General features: G+C 41.2%; 1 protein-coding gene and 1 long non-coding RNA gene across 4 annotated transcripts in view; both read left to right on the top strand.

Moving 5' to 3' along the window:
- The window catches only part of LOC120411960, a 44598-nt gene extending 35895 nt beyond the window's left edge, over window positions 1-8703 (top strand). Inside the window, exons 2-3 of one of the 3 annotated variants that reach the window (XR_005604572.1) lie at window positions 5368-5558; window positions 8636-8703. This is a non-coding gene — a long non-coding RNA (uncharacterized LOC120411960). Of the gene's footprint in view, window positions 1-5367; window positions 5559-7723; window positions 7901-8635 lie in introns of those variants that run through there. The other 2 variants (XR_005604571.1, XR_005604570.1) reach the window with 2 other exon arrangements.
- Window positions 8704-8838: 135 nt separating this feature from the next.
- On the top strand, window positions 8839-16523 carry LOC120411866. The gene has a single exon (XM_039570415.1). The coding sequence runs from the start codon at window positions 12526-12528 to the stop codon at window positions 15058-15060; it is 2535 nt and encodes an 844-aa protein (XP_039426349.1). The 5' UTR covers window positions 8839-12525; the 3' UTR covers window positions 15061-16523.
- The last annotated feature ends 6571 nt before the right edge of the window (window positions 16524-23094 follow it).

Here is a 23094-nt window from a genome sequence, read left to right as displayed (position 1 = left end):
TGAAAAAGTAAACAAAGTAAGAGTTCCTTCCTTCTACTTCTCTCAAGTTTCACTTCCTTAGTCACCATTTTTACTTTAGTTTGAATTCATCTCAATGTACAAAAAATCCAGCATAATCCTTAAATGTATTTTCTCTGTCTGTTGGAGAGCTTTATTTATTATCAGATGGTTCTTTGCAATAAAAACAGATTTTTTGCTGTCTTTGTTCCCTCGGTTGTATCCTCATTGTCTCTCAGACCCTTCATTTTTCTTTGCTCTATTTGGTTCTTCTCAAGTGGGAATCAGAGCAGTGATTTTTCTTGCCAAGTTATTGGTGTTGAATGGATAGTGTATAAATCCTGTGAGAAGCTCAGTAAAAGTGAAAGCTTTTAAAGTTTTGTAAAACTCATTGTAAGCTGGGTTATGCTTCTTATGAGTCTTTGCTAATCATTTGGGTATTTAACAATAGTGAAGACTGCTCTATGGCAAAACTTCATCTAAGCCAGGTACACTAAACCCAGTGATGAAAGCAAAAAAAAAGAAAAAAAGATCACCTACTCTAGGCTCACATCATTTTTTTTGATTGTACCATTGTCTTTTTATTAATTAATTTTTCCTGGTGTTGGGAAGTGAGGCAATGCTGATCTGGGGTTTATGTAAAAAGCAGTATTTTTCTGACTCCTGAAAGAGAACATTTTCTGGACTATAAACAGCACAAACCCTACTTAATAAGTAGGAGAATAGTGATGAATAATACTGTTTACCAGTTCTTGGATGGAGTTAACTGAGATTTCACAATGAAGAGAAAAGCATCTTCTGCCAAATAATATATCAACAGACCATCTATCTAAGTGGTACAAGAACATAGTTTCATTGTGCTCTGGATGAATGTCATCTTTGTTATTGCAGAACTAAGTTAAGAATATTAAGTAAGTCTAACGATGCAATTTTATTTTTAGTCTGTTTGATTTTATAAGTTACTAATCTGAGTCATGTATGCTTATAGTTTTCTCTCTTATTAACAAAGACAATTCAATATCCAGTTCATGATTATAGTACAGTTTTGAACCACTCAACAGTCAACCATAGTAATTTTTCTTTTGGAATATGTGTGATAATTTCAAGGTGAGACATCTACATAATGCATTGGACACATATTTGTATATTTGTAGTTAAAGTAACATGCTTTAAATTTGTGTGCATATATATAAAGTACCTATACTTAATGAAGAGATCATAAAGAGATAGGGTACCTTTCAATAAATTTGAATTGTAGGTGGGGTAATTTTTGTTTCTTCTTGTAGGTGATTAGTTTTAAATCTTTTAAAGCAGTATGTTTGTCTGACAGGCCACTCATGCTATTTTATTGATGGCTAGAAGGGACATCTTTTGCTGGCTTCTGACTCCATAGACAAAATAAAACCTCAAGATCTCAAACAAGGATAGATGAGGAAAAGAAAGAAAAACTCTGGCATCAGCGATAGTAAATTAGATATTGAGGCTACATGGCCTAAGCAACTTACTCATTAAGTTTTTTAATGAATTTATAAGCTTATAATGACTAGTTTGCTCTAGATTTTCAGTTGTCACAATTTGCAACATTGCTATTAGATTCACTAAAACTGAGCCGTAACTGTTTATTTGAATGTAAAATTCTGAATTTTAAAATGACCTTGGAAACCTAGTGTTGGAAACAGGTTTTAAATTATCCTCCAATTCCATAAAGGATTTTATTTTACAGAACTAACCAAGAGTTACATGAATACAGTTAAAAAAGTGTGTGTTTGCAGATGGGTCACAGTCCTTTCAGCTCTGGACTTCATGACGCCAGGAGAAGTCGGAAACTACACAGTATTTGTGAATGCAAGATTTTGCATTTAGATAGGTTTGAGCTGAACGATCTGAAAAAGCTCCCATAAGCACAGAACTCCTTACTGTCTGTGTGTTTGAGAAGGCTGAAGAGCTCTGTTTATTGCCACAAAGGGCCTGGAATAAATTATGTTTAGTAAATTGGCTCCAGGTTTTCTTGTTTCAGACAGTAGCTTCAGAGCAATCTGTTTTATAGGCTCCACTAAATCTGACCAATTGCAGGGAGGTGACACCTCATTTCAGAGACGTGACATCACACATGTGCCAGTCAGGTCCAGCCCCTCTCTCTGTCAGGATGGCCGGGCACCAGCAGTTCAACTTTCTGTCTTTTGGCAGTTTAACCTACAGCCTGTTCCGAATTTATGGGCCCCGCAGGGAGGGCCTAGCAGGATGGAGCCAGGCTGCTCAGCCCCTCCTCAGCCTTGTGCCTCCCACCCCTACATGGGGCAAATAAAAGCTTCTTTATTCCACTGGAAATGCCCCTGTTTCAGCGAGGTGTGTGCCTGGCTCCCTTCCCTGGTCGGTCTTGCAGGTGATAATTAACACAGTGCAGTGCTATTTCCTAGCTGAAGCCAAGGTGGGAAACCAGCTTTAGCCTCAGCATTTTTCATTTCAGACTCTTTTTCCTCATTTATTTTGGATCTGTTCATGGTGAGGAAGTTTTACAATGTGTTGGTCCTTAGCTGAAGTATCGAAGAACTGAACAAACCAGTAATTTTTCCTTCTCTGACCAAATTCTTCTTACTTTTGAGGGGAGGAAAGAATGGGGGAGTCAAATTTGAGTTTAGGTTTTATGTTTTATTTCTGCTCATGGAACTGTTTGCTACTGAGCTGCGTGACCGTGGGTCTTTTCAGCACAGGACACTGATTGACATTGCATGTGTTACAGAGAGGAAGGGTATTTCCTGAAGATTAATGGCAAGTTAGTTGGCCTGAAGTTCATTAACCTGAGCTAGACTGTTGGAAGGACTCTGTGTGGAAGCTGGAATTGTATTAGAGGATCATCATAAACTAAAAATATATGTGACAATCTGGCCAGATTGCAATGAATCTAAAGACAGGACAGGGTTGGCTCGAGCTCACAGAGCAGCTGCCTCCAGTGTAAACTAACCGCCTTGTGAAAGCAAATGGTTTTTCACAGACATTATTCAAATAAAAGGGGAAAGGGAAAAAAAAACCCAACCAAAAAAAAAGGAAGGTTCCCATTAGCAAAAAAAGCCTACATGAAAAAGTGAGGCTGTGAGCTATGGCCGAAGGCCCGAGTTTGGTGCTGATTCTCAATCAATTCAGCAAATGACAGTGCATTGATGCAACTGTTTTTTTAGTCAAATTTAGTCCTGATTCTTCACAGTAATTTGCCTCAAGAAAATGAGCCCCATGTCCTTTGGTGAGTTCCCTGTTGGCTGAGGCCCAGACCTTCAGGCCATGACTTCTCAACATACTTGCAGTGAGACTGGCTCCCTCTTAATTGCTTCTTTTTGAAGTATGGTTTGTCACTATCATCCTGCTGAAGATGAACAGGGCTGGTGTCTCATCTTCATATATTCTTCCCCCTCCTCCCCTCTCCTTCTTTTCCCCTTTTTCACCTCTAAATAAATTTCTTAAAGGCGATTTAACCCTGGCATAGTCTAATCCACTTTAGTCCTTCGTGGTCCACCCTCAAATAGATGTGTTGGCACAGAAGAAGTAAGGGTGTTCTCTTAGGATCTGATACTGTAATAAAGGGAAGAGAAAGATGAAACAGGCATTTCATGTTTGTCTGTTTTCTCTCCATGTCATTTCATGAACATGTACTCACACTTGGCCAAGAGTAGTGCATTCAGACACTGAATATGAGTGTTGAAGAGGGGACTGAGAAGAAAGAAGCTTAGTGTTCTGCAATAGGAATTATGCTTTGGGGATTTTACGAATTGTTTCCCTCTTTTTCACCATCATGCTCTTCTTGCACACTTCCTTGTCTTTTGCTATTGAGCAAAAGTCTGGAGGCTCAGAAAGCCCAAGTTTCATCTGAGAAAGATTTCCTGTGTCAGAGAGAACTGAAGGGATTCTGTTTCCATCCTTTCATGCCAGGAAGGATGAACTGCCTGTATCAGGAGGTGCTGAATTAGTTCTGGGTGCTGCTGTAGCTCACAGAATTGCAAGACCCAGTGCTGCAGGAGTTCAAATAACAGACCAGTGGAGAGGCTCAGGGGCCACAAGCTGTGCTGCATCTCTCATGGGCTTGCAAGGAACCTCTCCTTTGGTGTCTGTGCAAGTGCTGGCTGATGTGGGCACTAGGATTGCTCTTTTAATCAGGCAGCTCCAGTACCTTTCAGAAAAGAATTTTCATGGCACATCATGAGCCATTAATCTCTTGACTAACCATAACATTTCCTTACTCCTTGGTTTTACAGCATTACTCAAACACTGACATTTGTCATTTCACCAGCCATCTCCCTTGACCTCTAGCATCAGGCACTTGCAGGGAGAAGGATCTGGTCTCACAAATATTTTCATACTCTGATCTCTGTGATTTATTAACCATGAAGTTTTGCCTTCAGAACTCAAGATGCCATTTCAAATAATTTCATGTGCAAAAGTCGAGTTATTGGGCAAAAGGGATCCTTGATAGCTGGGTACAAAGGACACCAGGACTGCTGTTGCTGGTTTCTTTTCAACTACTGTGCTTGCTGTGTGACCTTGAGGAAATAGGTTCATTGCAGCTTTATGGTTCCGTTTTTGCATAGGGAAAATAAGGGCAGTGATAATTGCTTTCATTTGTAAAACACTTTAAGATTTATGGAATATGAATGATTCTTACTAAGTGAAAAGTGTTGCAAAGCTGGCTTAGTTGCACACTGTGCTAACAAAATCCCGTATCAGCCTATTGACCCCAGCCTGAAACACTCATTAAAGTTTATGGGACATTTTGGTGGATGAGTTGAGGCAGTTATTCTGCTGGAAATATCATACTGAAAGCACTTTTAAATCCATCATCCGCATTGATTTTTTTCTCTATTAAAACTAAACACAACTGCTTGCTCTTTCCAGTTTTCTTAGTTTATTTATGAAAAGTTTTTGATGGGTATGTACTCACTGTTAACTCAGCTTGTACCCCCATGGCATCTGAGACATTACAGTTCATTCTAGTCATAGCATAAACACACAATAGCTGTTGTACTGAGACAAAAAGAGTTATAAAACATGTAAGATATCCAATGGACTGGTATTAACTATCAAGTTGCATGGTCGCTTTTGAATGTCAAATGTTCTTTTTATGGATACTGCATTAATTTAATTTGTGCTTAAACTTTAGCTAGGCTAGACACTGGTGTCTGAAAAGTTTACATATTTTTCCAATGTCAAAATGTGTAAATTTAGTATTAAAGAAACAAAACATATTTACTTGTACTAGAGGAAAAATACTTTTGTAGCAAAGAAGTTAACTGAGGTGCTCTTTAAAGATAGGTCTGGCTTGCTTACAGAATTGTTACTGATGCAGTAAAGCAGATCTACAGATGTTTTCTTTTTTTCTTCCAGATAAAACTTGGATTGTTTGAAAAGTGGGGAGATATTTCACCATAGTACAAAAGAAGATACAGAAGAGGAGAGCAGAATGAGAGCTTTGCAAGTGCCACATGCCTGCAGCCTGCTGTCTTTAGTGATGCTGTTCCTTCCAGTCACTGGAACGTCAAAACAAAATATCCCAAGACTGAAGCTTTCCTATAAAGGTAAACTTTTCAGTAGTTTTTCTGATGCTGCCACTTTCGTTTCGATGTGATACTGCCAGCAGTTCTTTTTGTATTACTAACCAGGAAATACATAATAGAAGCCTTAAAGATGGATGAATTCTGCCTCGGGGCAGTATTAAAATCTGGGTTTTTTGTTGTGTCGGGGCACATGTTTCTGAAGTATAACTGTCTTTTAAAAGTATTATTTCTGTTTGCTCCAAGAGGATGTTAACAGACTATACATAACTTAGAGGGGAGTGGTACTTGAAACACTCTGAGGTGCATTGGAGACATTCCTATGTGGCTGGTGGGGATGATGTGAGACATGGAGGACATTCACACCTTCCTACAGCATCAGAGAAAGTTGAGAGAGCTGACTCGAGTGTTTCAAGGGGACTGACATTTATTTTTGTAATAATTCTTTTTCTATCACTAAGTGGGTATGTTAAACTCTTCATATGTGGTTTTCTTTCTCCTTGCCTCTTTGGATCACAAAAGCGTGGTTCTCTGCAGAATTTCTTAGTCTTGTGTGTAGTTCTTGTTAAGAATGGTACCATCTGAGGGATTTCAACACAGACATATTTATGTATTAATGGATAGTTTTTTAAAGAAGGTAGATTTCTTTTTGCTTTGAATGTACAGTACACCTCCACAGGCACAGAGATGTGTCACTGATACTTTCTTCTTTAGTGAAAACAAATGCTCTCCAGTTAGTTATGTTTCAGCTGTGTCAGCACCTTGCCCTTATGGGAGCTATTTCTGCTCTGTTTTTCAAACTTATGTCTTCCTATGCATTGCAGAGTTACACTCAGGATGGTGTGATGGGACAGGCTGTAAAGCCTTCATCGGGGCTTATGATATGTTTATCATGAGTTTAACACCCGGAGAAATTTATTGAGTAAGCAGAATGACATGCTATTTATTTACAAGCTTCTCTTTTGCTAGATTTGCATGCCACTGTGCATGCTATTCCACTGTGTATATAAATGTGTTTGGATGTGTTTGTGTGAGAGAGACAGAGGAAGCAAGATCAAGGGATCTTGACAACATTTTTATAAATTCAGGAAACAGTTGCACTCACTGAAGCCAATGAATACAGAAACTGAAAGACCTGACATGAGTTACGAAAGTTAGCAGTAAAACCCTCCTAACATACAGCCGGCCTTCTCACAGCTAGGCCTTTTGAGATAATTCCCAAAAGCAGCATATACCATATGGCGATGGCATTTATTGTGGATTTGACACTCACGATTAGTGAATGCCTCTCAACTTCAAAAGCAGATAGCCTTTGGCAAAATCCTGATGGATGCCTTTGGCAGGTAAAGAGGGGGAGAAAGAAAAATTATTGAGGTCAACACAGGGGAAAAAAAATGGCTGAAATCTTAGTTTAAAATAGTGGCAGAGACCTGCTGGGAACAGTTGGGAAAATGCCTGAGCTCGTTTAAAAAGACAATGAGCAGATGATTGATATTTAGGCCCTGACCCAAACTTTTATTAGCAACTTTATAAACCTTTCAGTTTGGCTTGAGGGATACCGTTTCCTGTCCAAACTTATTCACCTATATCCCTGTAGGGGGGGAAAATCAACAACAGATACAGATGCAAAATAGCACATAAATCTTAGTTTTGAGAGCTGTGATGGAACTGAAAAGTCAGAAGAAAGAGAATTACCAGAATTTATTGTGCCTTGTCTTACTTTCTTGGGGGGTTGGAAGGTGTATATTTTTCCACATGGAACAAGAAATAATTTAATGCTGTTTTTTCACATTTATGTATTGTAAATGATTCCAGTATGGCTTATCATAATTAAACTATATTTTGCGTGTTGACAACAGAATATCAGATGTACTGAATATTTAATATAGTTGTGAGAATTAAGTCTACCTTCCTCCCCCCAAATCTTTCAGACAAAACAATTCCAAGGTTTCTGAGAATAAGATGTAGGAGAAATGAACTGTTTTGCCAGTTCTCATAAAATTGTTAGTCATGTCACTGACAAGTCCTGGCATCTCTGTTCTTTGGAATTAATACTTGAACTATCATGAAGAGGAGAATACAGGGCTCTTTTCCTTCTTTATGGAAAACAGATGAGAACTGGCCACATCAGGCAGTTCCAAAAACCTGGTCACATGTGTCTTTGAAGGGAAGGTTTCATCTCCTTTCAGGTGCAATGTGTTTATGGCATAGCTCCATCTTCCCAGAAGAGCTGAGCATTTGCTGGGGCAGGAGAGCTGGAAGTAAGCAGGACTTTGCTCTGCAGTTACTGAATCTTCCAGTTGCATCAATCAGTGGTGGATGGAGGAAGAGGGAGAGGGTAGGGTGGCTGAAGATGTGTCTATTAACTGCAGGAGTGCTTCAGTGAACCACAGCATGTCAAAGCTCCTTTGTGTTCAAACAGCAATTAAAATTTTAGACCTTCTCTGAATGGCAGTTATAGGTTTCCTTCTTCTCAAGGTTGTCATCTTAACGAATGGGGAATCTGTGCAGGAAATATTAAGATATTCCAGTGAGTGATGTTGGGATCAATGTAAAGTCATACAATGGATTTCCTTTGTTTGTTCCAGTCTAAAGATGTGTTCTAAAAAATTGTGCATGTATAAAACTAAAACTACACACAAATCAATTAAAATATGTTGTAATACAGAATCAAAGTCATATATTCTCCACCTGTGTTAATCGAATACACTATGATCTTTAATCACATATCTCATCCTTTCACATTTTCCCTGATCCATTAGTTGAAAAATTCTCTTATTCACTCAGACTTAACATTTAGATACTTGTTCATGTCATTACTATCCCAGAAATTGTCACTCCTCTTGTGATGTTTTTAGGGTGCTCTCACTGCATATACTTTACTTAATCTGTGTATCTTAGATACTTCTACAAGATTGAGGTGCTTTTACTATTATAGCTTTAATATTAGGAGAAGGTAACAAACTCTTCTAATAGAAGATTATGATCTTTAGAAAACCAGGGGATGATTTTGAGTAATATTCCATATTTTGACTCTCTTTGCCTAGTACTGCTTTCAGTCTAAGACCAACAGTGTGTATTTATCACTCATTTTCATGTAGCTGGAGATAACCTGTGACCTTCATCCAAACTGCAGAACTCCACAAGCACAGAAGTGATATTCAGCTTCCCTAAGCAGCACATCCTTGTTGTCTGCTGCCTCATTTAACATCCTCATTCCAACCTTTAGAGCAGATGCAGAAGGTTTTCATATACCAGTCTAATTCATTAATGTCATTTTCAGGACAGCATCAGTTCTGTTACTAAAGAATGGAAGGCTCTGTGTCCTAATTCATGTACGTTTAATTCATACAGTGTAGACAGTCTTGTTTCTGTTTTATCTTCTGAGTAATAATTTTTCCTAATTCATTGGGAGGTCCTTCCATAAATATCGTGTGTGTGTCTTTTTAGATTTTACTTCATAGGGAGAAGTAAAGAATAGCCAGACCAGAAGGTTGATTGCCTTCTGAGAAAAAGAAGAAAAAAAATCAAATTTTTCTCAATTTGTGGCTATCCTAAAATTTTCCTGCAGAAAGAGAGAATCCTAATTGCAAATTTAACCCTATTGATTTGATTTACTTGGCTGCTTTTCATGGACATTTTAGTAAGTGTAGTCTGTGTTCTCAGTGAATGCATTTATATTACAAAAGTGTGCACCCTAGTTTCTTGGCTGGGGGGCATGCCCTAGCCCAGATTTGGACATTGTCACCAGTGACATCCACAAACATATATCATTCCCGTGTGGGAATGTGGCCATTCCCCAGAGCAAGCCATGCTTACTGTGACAGCGGTGACTTGGTCAGAGGACCAGGAATCCTGCATTGTGACACAGTACAGAGGAATAAGCATGACTGAAGGCAACGTTTGGCTTTTAAAGCAGGATTTACTTAGCACTGTTAAAAACGACTATGGTAGTAATTTACATCTAATAAACAAAAGCATTATTCTCAGCTGATTTGTTTTTCTCCATATAGAATGAATTAAGATGCAGTCTCACTCTCACTGAAGTCATGGCAAGAGTTTTTCCACTGAAGTAAATTGAAGCAAGATCAAATTCACACTCCTCACTTTTTTCATCTTACCTAAGTAAACTAAAGACAGGTAGTTCTTTCTCCTCTGCTGAAGGATGACAGTGCTAAATCATCAGCTCCACATGGAAATTAGCCATGTTTAAGGATTGTTTCATTTCACACAGTGTTTTGTGCACAGGATTTTCTTCCCCCAGAGTGATCCATTCTTAAAACATGGTGAAAAAGCAAACAGAGAACATTTTGGTGCCAGGAATTCTTTTGAAAATTTGACTGGGTGAGTGCATGTCCTTAATGTTCAAAAATTATCCTTTGACCGTGCTATTTAACAGTGTCAAGCATTCTGTTCTCTATATTGTTTTTGCTTTAAACCTGTTTCATTTTATAACTGATGAGATGCTTAACTGTTGCATCAGAGCAGTTAGTTTGTTCAGTTTCAGTACAGCTGGCTTATTTCCATGTCATGCATCATTTAATTATACATATAAAACATAGTTGAAATTGTACAGCTCCATGAGCCTCACTTAAACTGTCTGTGACACTGCAGTAATCCCAGTACCCTGACGGGGTGTTGCACAGCTATGACTGGTTGGAATGTGGTAAACTGGTGATGTGTAAGAGAGCCTGGAAATGAGCTTGCATTTTGCAGCTGTGCTTGCTCTACTGGAAGAGGAAGTTAAACCAGAAAAAAACTGCTCTTGTGGCAATATCAGCATCTGTAAATCTGAATGCTTAATGAAAATCAAGGAAAATGTGCTGAGTGAGGAAGTGGTGCTTTTCCCTTGTTTGTCATTTAATTAATTTTTGGTGGTTTGTTATTTCTCAGAAAAATCTATCTCAGATTCCTCTGTGGAAAAACATGAAGTGTTTATGTGAGAGTGAAGATCCTAGTATTGGATGATTGTCTAGATATGCAAAAGACTTTGCCTGTTTTGTCTCAAAAATGCTTTCTGGAGGCAGTGATCATTGAGACTTAAAATGTACCCTAGCTTGAAGATGGATGGGCACTGCTGTCCACGTGTATATGCTGTTGACTGAGTATAAACTTGAAGGCATTTATTACATCTTAGTAATGGGAAAAGCAGCAAATTTCTTACAGACATTTTTTTCCTTTTTTAAGCTAGTGAACTTGAAGGTCAGATTCAACTATATGTTGCATTTTCTGTCATATAATTATCATATATATAATGTCCTGAAGAGCAGCCTCCAGTCAGTGACATCAACAGTTTACACAGCAGTTGAACTAAGAATAACCTTGGAGAACTGACCCATGTCAACCTCTTATGAGTGTAAACTGTAGTTCACAACAGTTTCTGGTTTTTCATGATCACAGAAGGGCCTCAATTGGATAAAAGAAGAATTGTGTTCAAAAAATACAAAACTATTCTGCTGAATGTTCACTTTACTGTATCTCAGAAGATGAGAGGAAACAAAACTGAAAGGGTAATACTTAACAAAGTATTTTTGCTCCCTTATAAAAAGAAGGACAGGACAACATCAAAAACAGCTTCCGTAGAAGAATGCAGGGAAGATACATGATAAGTGGCATCAGCTTGGAAGAGGGATCAAAACTCTTTCTTTATTACTTTTACTAATGACATCTGTTTAAGCAAATCCAATTCAGAGCAGTTTCAGAAATCCCAAACTTGTTCTCTTTCTGAGCACTATTTGGAGGGCATGATCTGCCTGACATCAGTGTCTGTCTAGCAGTGGACATCTGTGGTCACTATGCAGGTGCTCGATTCACATCCTGTTTCCTTTTCCTCCCTCCCCATTTCTGCAGTTCCATTTATAGGTGAGTTCCCCAAAGAAGAGCTGAGGAACATAGGGGATGACTCTTCCGTACTCACAGTCCTTTGGAGATAAATACACAGAGATAGCAGAAAGAGTCAGAATTTCCTTTAATAAACCAGCGCAATATCAGACAAGTCAGAGAGATTGGTTAACTCTGTTTAAAGCAGACAATTTTGAAGATGGTGGGAGTGACAGATGTACATCTTTGCTACAAATTTGAAAAAGGAGACATTCTACTTTCTGAACAAAATCCTGGCTATCCCAGAATTTTGCACTGTGTTGAACCATAGAGTTTTAAGAGCTGAGAGGTTGTTGAAGACACCAAAATTTTGTAATTAACTTACTGGGCCTCTTTAAGGAGGGTGTTACGTCTTCCTGTGCATCATTCAAGCAGCCTGGATTTCTTTCAGAAAGATTTCTCACTAAATCTGTAACAAAACATTAGCCTATATGACATCCTGCCCCAAAAGTAATAAATATAAATATTATTAATAAAAAATGTCCCCCTCCAAGATTAAATAAAAGCTTACACCTATATACCAAGAGCATCCATGGATCATGTCACACAAATTTATATTTGACAAGGGTTTGTGTGGGAGGGCGCTTGTGCCTGCTTTGTACAGGGAAGCTCTGGGGTTCCCAGGTTCACGACTGATGGGTCTGCACTTTGTGTCTGTTGAGGCTCTGGGTGCCCAGGGCCATGAGGAGCTCCTGGGCTGGGGATGGCGGGTGGGGCTGGCCTGTGATGCGCTCTGGGGCCTGTGACAGCACAGGGGCCGTGTCACAACGGGGGCAGCTATAAAAGGCCCCATTGGTTGACGCTGCCCCCAGTAGAGCCTGGGCAAGCGGTGAGTGCACGACAGGCGGTGGGGAGGCAGGGCTGGGGGAGGGCTGGGGCAGAAGCGCTGGCAGCCGGGGCGTGTGTTCTGTCCCTGCATCCAGGGCCCAGCCCCTGGCGGGAGCGCCTTGCTCAGGCTCGGTGCTTGCTGGGGCAGCGGTGCAGGCCTTGCCTCCTGCCAGCTGCCGGGGGCCCTCTCCTTCCTGCTGCCACATCCCCGTGGCTCCTGCCCCGCACTGGCTGCCTCCATTCCGGCCCTACTGAACCCCTTCTGTGTGTCCTCTTGCAGACCATGGCTTTATTGTCATTGCTCTTCGTGCTCGTGCAAAGCCTGATCCAGTACCCCCAGCCAGCTGGGGATGGGCTGGATGAGGCCACGCACCGGCGAATGCAGGAGCGTGAGGAGCTGCTCGACCGCGAGATGGCTCGGCTGCTGCAGGAGCTGGAGCAAGGGCCCCCGGAGCAGCAGGACGAGGGCTGGGGAGCCCTGCTCTTTGGTGCCCTGCAGCAGTGGCCATTCTGGGCTCTTGCTGCACTCCTGCTCCTCTTGGGCCTGTGGTTTAGCTGCAGGAGGAGTCCTGAAGCCAGCAAAACCAACAGCAGCGGCAAGGACCAGACCTCCTGCAAGACCCTAGGAGATGAGAGAGGAAAAGAACAGCAAGAAGACACTATTGATTCAAAGGAAGATGGAGAAAACAATAATATGACTGTGGAGGCAGACGACAGCGGTAATGAAAATGAAGGAGAAGGCAGTCCTGTGGCTGCAAATGAAGGAGAGGAAGATGATGCCAGTGAAGGAAATGAAGATGTGAAGGTGAAGGAAGACCAAAATGTGAAGAATGAAGATGCCTGCGACTTAAAGAAAGATGAAGGACGGAGTGATGGGAATGTGCCAGGAGGCAACACTGCTGAAGGAAATGAAGAAGAACCTGGCAATGTTGCTCGAGATAAAGAAGGCCACGCTGAAGCAAATGAAGGAGAAAACAAGGATGTGCAGGTGGAACAAGACCATGATGCTGAAAAGAAAGGAGGAGATGGAAATGAAGAAAAAAACAATGATGCAAATACGAAGGCAGGCAACAATGATGATGTAGAAGAAGGTCAATACGAGGGAGATGGAAAGGGAGAAAACACGGATCTGAAGGTGGAGGAAAGCAGTGATGCCAGTGAACAGAGAAGCAGTGATTGGACAGGACAGGAAGACAACAGTGATGGTGGGAATGCAGTAGACCATTGTGGTTTTGCTGCAACTGAGGAAGAAAAGAATGACGTTGGAAATGAAGAAAGCAATGTTGGAGACAAAGATGAGAAAGGCAGTGCTGCCGATATGAAGGGAGAAAAGAATGAAGATGGAAATGGAGAGGAGCACGGCAATGTTGCTTCAACTGAAGAAGGTGCTGATAAAGCAAATGAAGGAGAAAGCAGCGATATGAAGGTGAAGGAAGACAGGCATTCCAGTGAACACAGAACCAGTGATCAGAATGGGAAGGATGAAGAACACAGGGATGAGAATGTGAAAGGCGAGAAGAATGAAGATGGAAAAGAAGAAGAAGGTGGAAATGTGGCTGCCAGTGAAAAAGAAGGCAGTGGTGCTGGCAAGGACAAAGGCAGCCGTGGTGGAATTGAAGAGGAAGAAGACGCCTGTGACGTTGGGAATAAGCGAGGGATCCTTTTAGTGGATCGCATACAGTGTCCTGTCGAGGACGTGGAGAGAGGTCGCTCAGTGGCAGCTGAGCTGATGGAGAGCTTCACGCGTGTCTTTATTGACAGCGTGAGCAATAGTTTCTACCCGGTGCCTCAAGAAGCCATCGGGGTGGGCAGTGCCTTTGAGGGTTGGAGTCCCCGTGAGCAGGACGTGGTGTACCGCGTGCTGGTCCCACTGAATCCCCCGCCGGGACACGCCTTCCACCTGGAGCTGAACAGTGCAGGGCAGATGGCAGCAAGGACCTTCTGCGTCCGTGTGGAGCTGGTGTGCACGTGCGAGAGGGAGCAGCTGGGCGAGAAGCTGTTGTGCTTCCTGCACCACTCGCAGGAGGAGCTGCGGCGGAAGCAGAAGCCCAGCCTCCTAGAGACACTCTGCACCGGCTCCTACCTGGACGTGGAGAAAACCTCCCACTGGTTCTACCAGCTGGTGAGATGCTCGTGGCTGCATTTGCCTCAGTCATACTCATGGCACTTGGTGTTTCAGCCCTGCAGCCGGTCCTGCCAATTCCGGCTGAGCAAAGGCAAGAAGAGCCTGATGGTGGAGATGCTGTTTGGGGTGCGCCACGGGGACTCCGACATCTTTGTGGTCAGCCAGCCCACAGAGGCCCAGAAAGGCGGCTCCAGCATCTTTGTGAGCAGCCAGCCCGCTGAGGCCGACTCCATCGCAAGCACAGCGTGGCCTGAGACGTACGCTGTGGCAGAGGCAAAATTCTTCCAGCACATCGCCAGGCAGGTGCCGTGTGAGAGCTTGCACCTGAAATGCCTGCAGCTCTTCACCTGCATCCTGAGGGGCACAGGTTTTTCCAGCTCGACCTGGAAGACTGTGGTCATGCACGTGCTGACCACCGTACCGCTGTGCCAGTGGCGCAGGAGGGAATTTGCGCGGCGGCTGTGGGACATCATGGCATACCTGCACCGCTGCCTGCAGTTGAAACGCCTGGAGCACTTTGTCCTGGGCAACCAGAGCCTTCCTGCAGAGATCAGCTTGCCGCCGGCAATGCGAACGGTCGAGCCGCTCAACCTCTTTGAGCACCTGGCCCGAGATCCGGCCGCCCACGCAGAGGCGATGAGAGCTTACGGTCAGCTGCGATTCCGCCTCTGGATGCTGCTCTCCACCCACTGAGAGGAATTCCCTGCACAGAGCTGTGCTGGCGGGGCTCACACCCGATGGCAGCCACGTGAGCACTGCATAATTCTTGCTTTTTTCACTGGCAATCCTGAAGCTTCTTTCCTGCTCCCGTGGAAGGAAGATGCTGTGGCACACGGATTCACTGTGCAGACACACATCTCTGCGTTGCCTTGCCCTTCACCTTCCACTCATGATGGTGCTGTTGCAATATTGCCCAAAGTCTGTAAGGCAGAAACTGGCTCCACCTGCACATCCTCATGGAAGACAGTGATGCTGCGAGGTTGCCTGGCACACCTGGACGACCAAAACCAAGCCTGTTAGACAATTAATGTAGTTTTTTTAGTGACCTGTATGTACTTTTTAATGGTTTTGTAAAGATGTAGTTCATCTCAGTCTGTAGAAGTGAAGATAATAGTTTTAACTCCCTTTACCATAGGAGAATAGGTAGTCCAAGTTTTCATAGTAGGAACTAGTTTCTTCATCATCGCGTCAAGACGTCCTTTAGGATTGTTAGTGTGAGATTATTTCCCAGTTACCCTTAGTTTAGGCAATTGAGCTACCCTGGTGTAGTTGCCCTTCAGTAGTATCTACATATATATGTTTGAAGAAATAATAAAAGGAGAAAGTTTCTCAAATTGCCTGAAATGTGTCCTTCTTTATATTTAATCCAATGGTTCTTAGAGAATGTCCATCCATTGCAGCTACCTGAAAAAATGACAAAGTGACTCAAGCAGTGATTGTGTCCAGCAGTCACATCTCGGTATTGCACTTCTGCAACTCAGTAGAGCAGGGCTATTAATTTTGTCTCATGAATGCAACCAGAAGTCATGATGGTTGAAACAGCTAAAATATTAATTAATCCTCCCAGTGCTGCTTAAAACCTGCCCCTCCTCATTCAGAGCATGGGAAAGAAAGCTGCTGTGGCCCACGTTAGAGACTGAAGGCCTCTGAGAGGACAGGAACAAGCAGCTCCGTGTGAGGAGAGCAGGCAGGAACCTCCCAGAGGAGGATCGCTGCCAACAGCAGAACTCGCTGTTCCACTGAGAGGGAACTGTGCTCGCTGAGGTCCCTGCCTTTTGCTTCCTCTGCTGGGCAGGCACTGCTCCCACCACAGCCCATTGTGGAAGGAGAACACCCTCCTTGCTCCCTTCTCCCCAAACACACACACCCACTTTGTTCCCCTCTCCTCTGCCCCCAGCTGCAGAGACCTGCCCTTTCCCTTGCTCCAGCTCCAGTGCTCATCAGCCCCTTCCACAAGGACATGTGCTCTCAGTGGGTAGGACTTGATCTCTGCGTGCCATTGAGCTTTACGGCCTGACCGCACAGCTTGTGTGGCCTCTGGAGCGATGCTTGGAGCCGGGGAGAAGCATGGCCCCCATGGCTTCTTGCTGCACAATGCACCCAGGGCTAGATTGGCCAGGGCCAAAATTATTGCAGGTGGTTAAACTGTGGGTGTGGCTGTGAGTTTTGGTGCAAGTGCAAGTTTGCTGTGTGTCTGAGGAGCATGCTGGGGGAGGGGAAGGGCAGAACCTACAGCTGTCCAGTGTTGCCATTGAAACACGGTTGTGTAGCTCAGGTGCTGGTTTTAACTGGTCAGTAGTATGCAACCCCACTAGGATGGAAATTGAAAACAGTGCCCCATAAGAGCAAGCATAGCCAAATGATCTGGATGTCTTTCTGGCACTGAGCTATCCTTTCAGGCCTTGAAAACAGGGGCAGCTCTGATAAAGTAACTGAGCACCTGGTTGGTATTAACTCTCCTTTGCACTGTCAATTCACCTTCTTTGGGAATACCTCACCCTGCAGGCTCTGTGTCTCTCCTAAGTCTGTCAGTATTGATGTGAGTGTGCTTTTAATGCCCATGCCATTTGGCACTGGTATTACACCAGAGTTGTTCTTGCCACTGCAGTTCAAGGTCTCTCAATTTTTGCATGTAAGTCTCGTCTCCTTTGTTATGGACACTGCACTCCTTAGGAAGCTGACAAATACATTTGAACATAGCGGGAAAAATGTTGAAGTGGAAGCGTTGCGAAGATGTGTGGCCAATTTCACAACATCTTTCCTGTGGAACTGCTGCAGGCTGAATGGAGCAAGTCCTGCTGTCAGATGTGCATTCGGAGAAAGCAGATTTGAATAAATTGAGTCACAGCCAGAGAACTGTCAGCGCGTATCAATAGTGTCAGAAGAGCTCTTGAGTCAGATCAGGGTTTCTGTAGCCATCTTGGATATACTGAAGAAAATCCCTTACTGGTTTAAATCCTGGACACTGAAATCCACAGAAAATTCACATTTGCTCCAAGCGTGAAGCCAAGTCACTTTCTCCCTGCTTCCTTCATCAGTGAAGCACAAACTGAGTTAGAATTTAAAACTGTGTTGTTCTCTGTACAGCTGCTACCAGAGAGGATGAGCAGAAGTATCAGGACAACCTGCTGCTGTCTTTAGGTGTTTTATGAAAATATGAAATGTCATGGAATCTTATTTGTATAAAAAGTTTATTTTTCAGGTTCACAATTACTACTTACTAATTTGAAATAAAACTGAATATGGTCCCCCTCTTAAGAATTTTACCACACCTGGTAATCCACTTACTCGATGAGAGGGTGGGAGGACTCAGACTTGGAAGGAAAAGAGGGTAACACAGATTCTGAGCTGAATTTTACTGAAAATATTCCTGATGATAAGGTCACATCCAGTCCTTTGTGAATTTAAGTGAAGAGTTTTTGATGCACCACATCCCAGGTTTAATTGCTTATGAAAATCTGAATCAGATCTATAACTTGTATCATCTGACCCATCATTTCCAACAACCAATGTGACAAAACACTAAGTTCACATAAAAGCAGAGCAATTTTATCTTTTTATCCATCACTAACTTTTTCACTGGGATCACTGGAATCTCTATTAAAGAGTGAGTGTAATAAGCTCTTCTTAAGGGATCAGTAAAAATATACAATGAACTTCGCTAATAGCCTAGTACGACAAATATTCTGTATTTTAACCTTACAGGGAAGCTCCATGAAAGGTTCATTCTTTTTTATTTATTCCCATCCTGTCACTCCACCCTTCCTGACTCACCCCCAAAAATATCTTGCACTCATCTTGCATAATGCCAACAAAAAAATTACATGCGTTATTCCTGACTGCTAATTCTTCTCAAGCAATTTAGGAGTGGTCAGATTCAGGAGGCTTTTGGAACCAGTCTTCGCCTTAATCAATTTTAACAAGGCTATAAGCAGAATCATACAAACAGGGTAATAATGGGACAAATAGAGACATTTGAACAACTAGGAGGTTTGACTGGTGTTCTTAACCATTTTCCAGACAATTTAAATGTGCTGAAGGACATATTTTGTGACTTCTCTTAAAAAACAATTCTGAACACAGAATTTTGCATTTATGAGCTTACATGACCAAGATCTAATTACATTCTTGAGGATTGCACCAAGAATCTGGGGAAGGAAACTAATTTCATGGCTCGTGGCATTGTGTCAGTGAAGAGAAAGGCATTTTTAACTGGGGCATAACAAAAACAAAGAGCCAGCTAGTGATATATTTTCCGTTGGTCTGAGTGGAAAGTCACATGGCCTGAAATTCTGAAGACCTAAAAAAAATTTCTTTTTTTTTTAAAAAGTAATTCAATAACAGAATTCATAATGCCAAAAGTCACAGTAAGACCACAGTATATTTAGGTTTTCTTTTTTACATGTATTTTCAGGCTAAACTTTAGGAGGGTGTTAATTTCTCAGTAATGAAATCACCCAGCAGAGCCAAGAATGACAGATCTATTACCATCTCTACCAAAGCTGTTCCTCTTGTCTTCTAACTTTGGCTCCTTAGCCTCTATGTATTACCTTTTCTTGATATTCTTTTTAATAATTGGACAAATCTCTAAAGTGACCTGAAAAATATTTTTGATGGTACAGGGGTTTTAAAAAAAAAAAAATGTTTCATTTTCTCCAAAAGAAGGGAATGCAGACTGGATCGAAAGAGTCAATGGTTAATTCAGGTTCCTAATCCACAAACAATATAGATAAAGCATTCAGTGAGTTGTAGTGATAATTGTCCTCTCTGGACACTTAGTTGTCCCTGATGAAAGAAACCCCAGGAATTAAAAACACATTAATATAAAATTCTATTTTTTATAAATTGGAAAAAAAAAAAAAAGTATTTACGGCACTACTTATTCACACAAGGGAGAGGTGAACTTTATCAGATGTAGAGATCTCCAGCTCATTAGTACAAATATCCAGAAAAACATTTATCATCCTTTACACAAACACATTGTAAAAATCAGTATGAAAAGCATTAAAAAGGGCATAAAAGCCCTTGTTAATAGCACCTGAGCAAGTAAGAAGCCTTTGAATTACTTTTGTCCTGTCTGCTTTTGTATACATTCCATGTGATACTAAAGTCAACAAATTTTATTTCTTTTCATCAACAGAGAGAAAAATTAAAAATTCATAACTTCAGTTCTAAGGGTTTGTTCTTAGCTAGGAAGAATCAAGGAAACAAAAGATGAGAAAAGGTCTGAAAAAGAAAACCTGCAGAAGAACTTTTCCATTTGTATTCCTGCAGAGCCTTTTTCTTTCCAGGAGATCATACTGATTTCTATGAATGTTTACTTATGTAATACAAGTCTATCTATCTCTATATATTTTTTCTTTGGTCACAGGGTACTTGGATCAGAAGGATAGATGACCTAAAACCTCATAAGTGTATCCCACTTGCCTGATAATTTACCAGTAGAATATTTTCCTGGTCCTCAGACTACTTTCTCAGGCATTTCTTGAGTTCACAAGACCTTACACTCTGCAACTATCTTGCTGTGCAGATAAATGGAAAACTTTCCAGGTATGTCATAGATCTGTAATTGGGGGAGAGCTCTCTGTCTGTCTTAATCTTCTGGGCTTCTTATCCAGATGCAGGGAAACCTTTCTTCCTCATGCTACCAATGCTTACTTCCTTCAGCAAAATGAGGATCTTCCTGAGTCAGGGTAGCAGCTAAACCTCCAATGCCAGAACCTTTGGTAAAACTTTTAGGAATTTTGTTTTCCAGAAGAAATTTCAAACTTTCTGAGCTTTGTTCAGATTTAGAATAAAACTTCTCCTGAAGTACTGGATTTTCCCACAGAACAGACTTTTTGATTTTGGGTCTTTTTAAGTATAATAATACATCTATATTAGTATTCTGATCTCATCTGTAAAGGAGGTTTTAATACCTAGTAAAATCTTCTTTTAAGGTTATAAAAATCAAATAACCAGTTTTCTGCTGTACTGCAAACATTGCTATATTTCTACCAATTAGGAAAACTGATGACTGTTCATACCATAACAAAAGGTTGCATAACATAAAACTTGGAAACTATGGCTTCAACTTCCTTTGAAATGGTTTACTTTTGTGTGTGTTTTATCCTCTAAGGCAAGATATTTATTACTCCTTCAGAAGTGGGAGATTAGGTCACCAGTAGAGAAGTGATCATAGTGTTTGTTGTGTTATTACAATGTAGATCAGTAATGACATTATCTCATCAGTGGTGTGACATACCATCAGTTATTCTGTCATCATGGATTTGCAACTGCATCACTAGGAGTAGGCTGAACCTAACTTGTAACTCAACAGCAACTTCCAGACATTTAAACTAAATTTTCATTGCTATTCAAGGTAAGAACACATGGTCTTGTGTTATGTGCCAGTTGAAAAGTACTCCATGATTTGAATTACTTTTTTGAGCCAGGGATGATTTTGTAGTGGACAAGCACAGACCAGCATACCAGAATTGGTTCCATCTGTCAGCTGAGTTATGATTCTATCACCCTATATATTAGTCCTTTCAGCTTTTCTGGAATTTCTTGCCAAAATTAGCCTGGCTTTGGATTCAGCAATTATTCAAACCAATGTAAAGGCAAATTCATGTGAAAAAAAAATAGCAAGTCAGGTTAAGATCAGGGAATTTATTTGGCAGCCTTGCTGAACCTCTCTAAAGCATTTGATTGCAAGGAGCATACTCAATCTTTTATGGTACTCTTTATCTACAGCCTAAAGGAATATTTAGCTTTATCTCTTGATGTGCCTTCTTTAGGCAATAAATACACAAAGGGTGCTGTTTTAAGTTAACATTTACCTCATGATATTTATTGCTACCCATACTTATCTACTCATTTTCACCAAAGTTCCCCCTCCAGATAAGGTACATTTTTAAACAAAGTACTTACTATTTGTACTGTTTTCTCCAATCATTCAATTCCATTTAAAAGCTATAGAAATTATATCTGAGCTGAATTATTTCACACACATACAAAGGAAAATGAAAGAACAAGTAAGAATAGGAAGATAATTTATATTAGCCTGTGTTTAACTAATTATTTTGTTTAATTCTAATCCTTGAGTTTGCAGCTAACCTGAATCTCCAAGAGAAACCAAATAAATCTTTATTGCACATTTCAATGTTGAGCCTAATAATTTTTTTAGTTAAAACTAAAATAACTGCAGTTTCTAATAACCAAGGGCACAGTCTACCCTCAACACCATCATCTAAAATTTTAATTCCATTAAGTTCTGTAAGGTTTTTCTATGAAGTAGACATCTGTGAGCTAAATTTTCATACAGCTGAGTGAGTGGGACATTTGGAAGTCCATTCCTCTGATGCCTTTTCCTGGTCTTAAAATCAAGAGTCATACATAGTTAGAAGGGGGAAAGGGATTTACCTTGGTATTTATTTTAAGGATCCTTAGGTGTACATGTCTAGGTCATATGCATTGAGGTGTACCCCGCCGAGTGTGTGTGTGTGTGTGTGTGTGTGTGTGTCTCCAACATTGGGTATAACATTATAGGTTTTACTAATTAGCATATCTATCAAAGATTCCCTAATGAGAGGCTCAAGTGAGCCCCCATCTCCAAGGAACCTTCCCCTGGATGGTTCTATCTTGGTTTACAGAATGTGTTCTGGAGAGGACCTTGGGGTCTGGGGCACACTGATCCCTAGCTACGAAGCTTCTAAAATATTTAGTCTCTTAGCTTGACAAACAAGTCCAAGAATGTAGGCAAAAAGCACTAGGAATACAGAAGTTGTAAAAAGGTATAAGAGGGGTATAAAAGAAAAGGCAAAAAATCTTCATGGCGTCACCTCCCCCATGGTACTGCTGCTGCACAGTGTCAGAGCTTACGACTTCTCAATCGTTGCATGCAACCACAGCACAGAGCATCACTTGTGGGGTGGAAAAATGGGATAAACAGGATACATGGCTCCAATACTGACTGGTTTTGGAAGTGAATTGTGGACTCATACTCAGTACATCTTTCTAAATTTGCTTAAAAACATTCCATATGACTCAGTCTTCCATTTGAATATTAATCCCAATTTTCGACAATTTCACCTCCTGAGCATGGCAGTAAATATCAATTACCAAATGCGACCTTGAATATTTGCAATATAGGCTGTATAAAATGAAACAGCTGGTTTAACTTTAAAGATAAGCCAGTAATCTCTTGCCTCCAAAATAACAACAGTCTCCCAATGGTGTTTGGCGTATCTGATAAAGAAAAGAGTCAAGCAGTAGGTCCAGGAGCTGGAATGTGTAAGCAATCTTCATCCCATCTGTGGATGCATGCCACAGATGGGTTGGCCAGAGTTACAGATGTGATTGACTTGCTACCTAAATTGCTCTCCTTCAGAAGGTGATGATTATGGGATGTGGAGCTGCATGTTGAGAAAGTCCAGATTGGCTAATGGTGATTTCCTGCTGTGCCTTTGACACCGCTTGACTCTAAATCAACAAGGGGTTCCTTCTCTATAGCAAATGTCTACATTTTCATTTGACAATGCTAATTGAAAACTTCCTTCTCAAAATTTGAACACTGACACAGAAGATGTAATTGTGTGTTGACTTCCAATAATGAAGAGTTAATTAGCATGCAACAGTTCAGGGCAGAATCAAGTTTCATGTGCGCAAAAGCCAAAACAACCTTTTTCAACATCCTATTCATTTAACATTAATTTCAGACAATAATGAGAGGCCATGCAATAGACC

The sequence above is a fragment of the Corvus cornix genome, chromosome 1A (assembly GCF_000738735.6).
Source record: "Corvus cornix cornix isolate S_Up_H32 chromosome 1A, ASM73873v5, whole genome shotgun sequence".
Lineage (NCBI taxonomy): Eukaryota > Metazoa > Chordata > Aves > Passeriformes > Corvidae > Corvus > Corvus cornix.
Note: the sequence above shows the minus strand (reverse complement) of the source record. Positions and strands in the feature narration are given on the sequence as shown.

Bases quoted from the DNA above. Each gene is read 5' to 3' on its own strand.
- LOC120411866 (XM_039570415.1), top strand. From the start codon at position 12,526: ATGGCTTTATTGTCATTGCTCTTCGTGCTCGTGCAAAGCCTGATCCAG.